General features: G+C 42.4%; 1 protein-coding gene across 1 annotated transcript in view; it reads left to right on the top strand.

Annotated features, from left to right (window-relative positions):
- Nucleotides 1-6,638: 6,638 nt before the first annotated feature.
- The window catches only part of MAP3K15 (mitogen-activated protein kinase kinase kinase 15), a 150,108-nt gene continuing 148,608 nt past the window's right edge, over nucleotides 6,639-8,138 (top strand). The window contains exon 1 of the mRNA XM_027866203.1: nucleotides 6,639-7,044. Within this exon, the coding sequence (XP_027722004.1) occupies nucleotides 6,639-7,044 (406 nt within the window). The remainder of the gene's footprint in view (nucleotides 7,045-8,138) is intronic.

Raw genomic sequence — 8,138 nt, forward strand, 5'->3', positions numbered from 1 at the left:
GTGTGTGTGTGTGTGTGTGTGTGTGTGTGTGTGTGTGTGTGTGTGTGGTGGGGTTGTGTTGGGGAGGGTGAGTGTGTGAGTGGGGGGGTGGTAGGATGGGGGTGGTGAGTTTTAAGCCATATTGGGAACAAGAATAGAATCAAAGAGAGCATTGCTTCTTGGGTTAGATGAGAAGGTATAATAATATATGACAGTAAGAAATCTGAGCCTCTTAATTGCTGTTTTGCTTTACTCTTCCAGGGAGAATGATCATTGAACTGGAAGGACAGAAAAAAAATAGTAGGGAGTCAAAAGATAAAGGAAGAGACCTAGCTACCCTCAATGAGTTTAAGTCACCACTGACGGATCAAATATACCCTAAGATACTGAAAGCACTGGCAGGCGGTGCTGGGCCACTATTCATAGGTTAAATATCTTAGAGAATAAGCTAAGTGCTATACGATGGGAGAAGGGCAAATGTTGTCCCACTTTTAACAAAAGGGAAGAGGGTAAAGACCAAGGAGTTTGATTTCTGTTCCTGGCAATATTCTATATCACATTTTTAAAAAAATTATTTATTTATTTTTCTACATCACATTTTTAAGGGGATGGTTTGTGAACACTTAGAAAGGGAAGGATTGTTCATGAAAAGCCAGCATGGCCTCATCAAGTACAAGGTCATACCAGACTAACTTTAATTCCTTTTTAAAAAAACAAAATAATAAGACTTATAAGAGGGGGCATGGCTTAGTGGAAGAAAGCTTGCTTTGGAGTCAAGAAGATTCATGTTCAAATGCTGCCTTACACATTGACAGTATGTGACTACTACGTAAGTCACTTAAATTCTCAGTCCCAGTAAATTATTAATAATCTCCATATTTGCATGTCATCATTTTCTATAATTATGATATATGTATTTATTTATTTTTAAATTAATTAATTAATTAATTTTTAGTTTTCAACATTCACTTCCATAAGATTTTGAGTTTTAAATTTTCTCCCCCTTTCTCTCCTTCCCCCTTCCTGAGACATGAAATTATCATAGTCTGTGTCTTTGTCTTTTCTTCTATCCATTACCCATTTTTCATGATCAATATTAGTTTGAATGAGTCAGAATGAGTCAGTTGTTTTAATGGTACATCTTATCTTTTTTTCATTTGCATTTTTTTCTTCTAGATTCATGTTAATGTTGTTTTGCTCTAACAAGTTGGTGGTCTAACTGTACAGACAGATGATTTAGCAATGACTCCCTCATAAGTAAGTAGTCATTTTCTATTTATTGAAATGTGACCAATTTTATTTTTGGGGAGAGAGGTCTTACCAGTACATAGCACCCCCAGCACCTACTGATTCTTCTTGAAGATAGAGTTGATGATATATATGTGACGCATCTGTTTAGTCTGTAAGTATTTGCCTCTTCTCGTTCTTTATTTCTGATCCATGTTTTCCAATATATTTTTCACTATTCTCATGAATTCCTACTTTGATTAGAAGCCATCAATTATCCAAAATATATTAAGTTTTCATTTGGAAAGTCATATCAAGTTCTTCCTGGAACTTCTCTACCTTTTATTCCTCTGAAACAGATATTGCTGCATTAGCTGGAATTATTTTCATAGCAGTCTTTTTTTAAATTTTCAAATATGATCACTGCGACAGGAGATGAACAAATATCCCATGAAATGGGATTCTGATTGTCTTTGGGTATGATAAGACCAACTTGGCCAATTACTGTATTTACCTCTCTAAGGAGAAATTGTGAACTCATCTTTCCACTTAGCAGTAATTCCTTCTTTGTTTTGCTTTTCTGTTTTAATGAGATTGAATGATTTATTTCCTCCAGTAATCTGGAGCAAGCATGGAATAAGCATTTATTAAGCATCTACTGTGTCAGGCACTGTGCTAAGTGCTTAAAAATATCATGTCATTTGATCATTTGATCACATTTTGCCTACTTGTTGATCATTAGACAAGACTCTCCATTTACAATACTAACAGCCCAGCTGACATTTATAGATGATTTAAAATAGGGGTTCTTAACCACTGGGTGTGTACATGTGTCATGAACCCTTTTGTGGTCTTTTACTTTGCTGACATAATCTTGGAGTACCCAGGTCCTCTCTACCCTATGATGAAGCACCAGAGTAGGACTTCGTGAAGCAACATATGAGCACGAGCTAATGCAGCACATTAATATAATAAATAATAATAATGTTACTATAATAAATAATAATAAACAGAAAGAGTAAGCACTATTGATATTTTGGAGTCACTAAATATAGGGTTTAGAAGAAAATGGTTGGGGCACCAAGATAGGTCTGCAGAGATACAAATCTTTGGGGGATTGAGAGGGGAAATGTGTGTGTGTTTATCCTAGAATTTCAAGCCATAAATGAAACTCGAATTCATTTGTCATCTCTTGTATTTTTTCTTTCCTAGGTCTCCTTCATTTTTGACTGGATAAGAAATATTTAAGGATGGCATTACTAAGTGAAAAGTTCTGCTGCAACCCCTATCCCTCCAAGTGAAATACGTTGTATTCAACTAAAAGTGCTGGGGACATTTATAGCATTGTAGATAGAATGCTCAGGGAGAAGAAACCAGAGTTTTCCATGAAGCAAAGTATACATTTTTAGTTGTTCTTTTTGTCATTATTTGCTAAAAAGGAAAAAAAACCGTATCTGTATTATTTTTTTCAATAAAATGGTACCAAAGCAGTAGGGCCAGATTCCTGGATAGGTAATCAGTGCATACTTTTGTGAGTCTTGAAATGGAGTCAAACTTGGAAATAACTAGTTTAATTACTATTGGTAGGGACAACTAACATTAAATAGGATTAAGGAAGATATAGACCTACCTTCAATCAATTCAATAAATATTTATTAAGCATTTACTATGCACCAGGTACTGTGATAAGCTTTGGGGATACAGAAAGAGGCAAAAGACAGCTCCTGCCTTTGAGGAGCTTACAATCTACTTGGGGAGACAATATGCAAATAAACATCTACAAATCAAGCTATACACAGGATAAATAGGAAATAATTAAAAGAGGGAAAGAACTCGAATTAAGAGAGGTTGGAGAAGGTTTCTAGTAGAAGGTGGGATTTTAGTTGGGACTTAAAGGAAGCCATGGAGGTCAGTAGTTGGAGCAGAGGAGGGAGAGCATTCCAGGTATGGGGGACAGCTAGAGAAAATGCCCAAATTCAAGAGATGGAGTGTCTTGTTCATGAAATAGTCTGGAGGCCAGTATCACTGGATAGAAGAGTAGTGTTGGGGAGAAGGTTTGGTAGAAGGGGGTAGATTATGAAAGGCTTTGGATACCATATAGAGAGGATTTTGTATTTGATCCTGGAACCAAGAGGGGGCAACTGGAGTTTATTGAGTGGGGGAGGGGGGTGACACAATCAAGATCTGTGTTTTAGGAAAAACACTTTAGTGGCTGAATGAAGAATGAATTGGAGTGGGGAGAGACTAGACAGGCAGCTGGCTATTGAAGTAATTAAGGCATGAGGTGATAAGGACCTGCAGTAGAGTGGTGGCAGTGTCAAAGGGGATAAGGGGGTGTATTGGAGAAATGTTGCAAGGGTGAAATTTGCAGGCCATAGCAACTGCTTGGGTATGGATGGGGTGAGAGATAGTGAGAAATCTAGGATTATTCCTAGGTTAGGAGCCTGAGAGACTAAGAGGATGGTGTTAAGGTAGGAAGAGTGGGGGGTAGGGGAAGTGTAGGGTTTAGGGGGAAAGATGATGAGCTCTGTTTTAGACATAGTGTTTGAGATGTCTACTGGACACCCAGTTTGAGATATCTGAAAGGCAGTTCGAGATATGGTATTGGAGGTCAGGAGAAAAACTGGGACAGGAAAGGTAGGTTTGGGAATTATCAGCATAAAGAGGGCAACTTTACCAAATGAAGTACTATAGAGAGAGAGAAGAGAAAAAAATACTGGATTTATATAAAAAAAAACTTTTTTTTGTATTTTTTTTAAAATGAAGACGTCATGCTGGTCCTCCTTCCCTTCTCCTGCTGGTGAGTTCCCTCTGGAGGCCTCCATTTTGGAGATGGGGCCAGGCTGGCCATGCTTCATTCTTTTCTCAGCTGTGATTTGGACTCTCCTGGACTTTGCCACCAATCCCAAACACTGATACTTTCCTATTCTCTCTCCCACTTTTCAGTTCCCTTTTACATGTTGTGTTCCTCCATTAGAAGGTAAGCTCTTTGAGGCCAGGGACTGTTTTTTTTTTCCTTGTATTTGTATCCCTAGGGCTTAGCACAGTGCCTGGTCCATAATCAGAACTTAACAAATGCTTATTGCTTGCTTGCCAGGAAGTCCTTTGATGATCAACTCCTATCTACATTACAACAAAATTAGTCCATAGGATTTGCACTTGATAATAGTAATGAATAATGAATGGTCCAATTAAGCAGCTAAACACATGTGGGATTTTTGCTATCAGCTAGGGCAGCTGTATGGGGTTGTAACACTTTTCAGGTGTACAAATTGCTGAATGCCAATCAGAGAGGAAAGTACTGTATGTAATAGACAAGTAGAGGGGCCAGTATTTATTAGCAGCCCAAGTCTTGCTTTATCTCTGCTCAGCAGGATTCGTTTTAAGAGGAGAAAATTATTCAAGCAAAATTCCATAATGTACTGTTTCATTATACTTTGACAGCAGGTCTCAGTATGAGAGTTAAAATGAGAGAAGAAAAACTGTTAGGAAGGACTGAAGTGGGTGCTGGTAAAAGCACTTCTTGGATTAATGACGAATTATTTTGGAACTAGCATTATTTTCCTTTCAAATCCATAGCACTCATTGAGATAACAGCAAAATGAACAGGTTCTTATGAAAAAAATTATAACATATTGCAAAGAAAAATTCTGTGTTCTGTTAAAATATCATATGGAAAAAGACACTTTATTAAAGTTCATCTAACTTTTCCAATGTTCTCATTTCTTCTACTTATTTAGTAATTTACACTAAGCCTTTGCATTACATTTTCAATTAATTGGTCACAAATCTGTGTTTTCTCTTTAAGGACAAACATCGTCTGGGAAAGACAAAGCCCATAATTTCTCGTCTGTCTGAATTATGCCTGTCAGTTTCCACACTGGTGCTTTATATTGGCTTAAAATGTTTTTCTCAGGTTTCTGGTTTTGCTTTGCATGTCATCATTAAAACCTAATGAAAACTGAAATGTTTGTTTTCCTTAAAAAGAATTGTGTACTGCTCCTATCTGACAATCTAGAGGAGCATCAGCTGAGTGTTTCCAGCTTATTATCTCTAAGCATTTAAATTAAAATCCTTTCTGCCATGTGTGCACAAAAGTTCATCATAAAGATTATTCTGGTTTCCTAGGACTTGATAAGGTTGTGCAGTAAGGTCTGTTTTAGTGGGTTAGATGAATGAGCAAGACGTTCTTCTCAGGCTTATGGCCAGAGTACCCTGTCCAAGGTCGTGGTCAAAGTCAGACACCTGCCTAAGGGGGAATACTAAAATCAGAGTGGTCTTTTCATTAATCTCCCGGATCTTGGTTCAGCGTTTAAAATTTAAAAACTTTTTTTTTTTTTTGCGTGAACAATTTTGAAGTTTATTTCTTAGGAATTTGACAATTTCCTAGTGCGGATGTGCCAACTGCAACTTCTCCAACAGCCCAAAATCGTTGGAAAGAACAGCTGCTAGCAGGGATGGGGAAAAGGTAAAACAACCTGTATCGAATCTTAAAGTCTTTAGAACCTAACCCCGGCGGGAGGCCAGAGGAACTACGAACACCTAGAACCTCTTTCCCCGCAGGGTCCGGCTTTTGTGCGCTGCAGAGTAGGGCAGGGCTCTTGGCCGCTGACCCATACCTATATGGTGCCCCAAACCCCGGCCTCTGGCACCTCCACCTTCAAAGGACAGCGCAGTGCCAAAGAACCCAGCCAGAGGCTCTGCGTGTCCGGCGCCCCGGGAGCTTCTGTCCTGAGGAATCTGCCAGCACCGCCCTCTACTGACCAGCCAGGGAAGGTTTGGGGACTGCCCGCGAGGGTCAGGGTCAGGTCCGTGGGCTGGCTACCAGCTGACAGCGAGGGCAGCTGCAGGCAGACCACGCCGGAATCCCGCCTGCTCCAGGCCAGCTAGGACTTTTAAAAATCAGGCGGCTGAGGAGGCGGGTGGACTGCAAGGAGGACGGACCGACTGACCGCCCGCCCAAGTCCTTGAGGCCGGGGTGGAGGGTAAAGGCCGGCCCCGCGGGAGGGAGGGGAGAGGAGGGCAGAACTGAGCAGAGCTTGCAGCTACCAGCCCTGGCTCCCAGTCCCTGGGGGCACTCTGCACCCCCTCACGATCTGGCTGCAGTCCCGAGGGAGGGAGAGGGGCAGGTGTCAGGCTAGAAGTTTTAATAGCTGGTTATTGCTTCAGGGCTTTGCTGCTAGCTCAGCTCTCAGCCAACCCCGGCCCGGCCGGGTCAGACCTTTCTCATCTGGCTCTAGACTTTCTCTTTCCTTTCTCTGTGCTTCTAAGCCACGCTCTTGCAATCCTCACCTAACGCCCTGGGCCACCTTCTTTCCTTCTTCCTTTCAGTCCTCAGCCCGGGTTCTGGTGGCCTGTCCCTGCCCCTGTCCCCGCTCCTGCCTGGGACCTACATGTAAGGGCGGTGGGATAGGGAGGCACAGGTAGCCCCTATGGAGAGCGGCGGAGTGGGCAGCGGCGTTTCCCCTATTGGGGCGTCTTCGGCCGCGACGGAACAGCCTCAGCAAACCCAGCAGCAACAGCCCCAGCAGCCCCAGCAGCCCCACCTGGGGGGAGATGCCGCGGAGCTGGCGGGAAACGGGCTGGACGGGGCAGGGGTGGCTCCCGAGGGCGGGGAGGGCAGTGGTGGGTGCCAGTCGGGAGGCCGCCAGCGCTCTCTGCGGGCCGTCTATGTGCTGAACGACAGCCCCAAGGGCGGGGCGGGGGGCAGCCCCGAGGCTGGGGCGCTGCAATGCCTCCAGCGGGCATGTGAGGCGGAGGGGGCCCACCTAGCCACCGTCAACTTCGGGGAGCTGGACTTCGGAGAGACTGCGGTGCTGGACACCTTCTACGATGCAGGTGAGAAGCAGGAGGGGAGCTCCGGAGCCGGGCCCCACGGTAGTGTCCAATAGCTCCTGGCCACTGGGGATCAAAAGATTTGGAGCTGGAATGGACCTTATGGGTCTTCTGGCCCAACCTCCGAATTTTACAGTTAAGGAAACTGAGGCCTTAGGAGGTGAAGTGACATTGCCCGAGGTCACAGATGGTAGGCAGCCAAGGTGGGATTTGAATTAAGGTCTTCTGACCTCAAATCTATTACTCTTTCCATATGGTCCAATCACATCATTTTACAGAGGAGGAAACTGAGACTCAGAGAGCTTGTGACCTTCACTAGGTCACAGGTAGGAAGTAGCAGAGCTCCTGAATCTAGGTTCTGACACCAATTTCCTTGTTCTGCACCAAGACCCTTCCTTTTCAACCTTTCCAGTACACATCCTGGTTTGCTTACCTTTAGGGCTCTACCTTTCTTCCCTATCATAACTGTAGGCTCAGAAGCCTCACGCACCATGTTTAACAAGATCCATACTTCCTATTTAAGGGATTTTTAAAAATTGCATAAAGCTTTTATAATTTTCCAAGAGCCTTAATATCCATTATTTTGTTTACTCTTCACACCTTGTGAGAAAGGTCATGCTTTTACATACTTTTTCACACAGGAAGAGACCTTAGATGTCATCTGGTCAAATACCCTCATTTTACAAATGAGGTTTGTTGAGATATGACTTGCCCAATGTTATTGAGTGGCAGACCCAGGCCAATATATGTAAACCACTTTGCAAACTTCAAAGTGCTAACTTAAGTGCTAATCGTTAGTTATTTCTACAATTATATGGAGAAATAGCATGACATTAGAAAGTCACTATTACTACACTATAAAGTGTAGGGAAGATAGTATTATCTCCTTTTTATAGATGAAGAAATTGAAAGCACTAACACCCATTTATTTAATATTGTTAAATATTAGATACATATGGAAGCAAATCCTCCACTTAAGTGTTAACCAATCCTGTACACATAATCAAATGCATAGGTCTCATTCACTCTTTTCTCTCTGTCTCTGTGTACACACACACACACACACACACACACACACACACACACACACACACACA

This window comes from Vombatus ursinus, unplaced genomic scaffold (genome assembly GCF_900497805.2).
Source record: "Vombatus ursinus unplaced genomic scaffold, bare-nosed wombat genome assembly UNPS02001419.1, whole genome shotgun sequence".
Taxonomy (NCBI): domain Eukaryota; kingdom Metazoa; phylum Chordata; class Mammalia; order Diprotodontia; family Vombatidae; genus Vombatus; species Vombatus ursinus.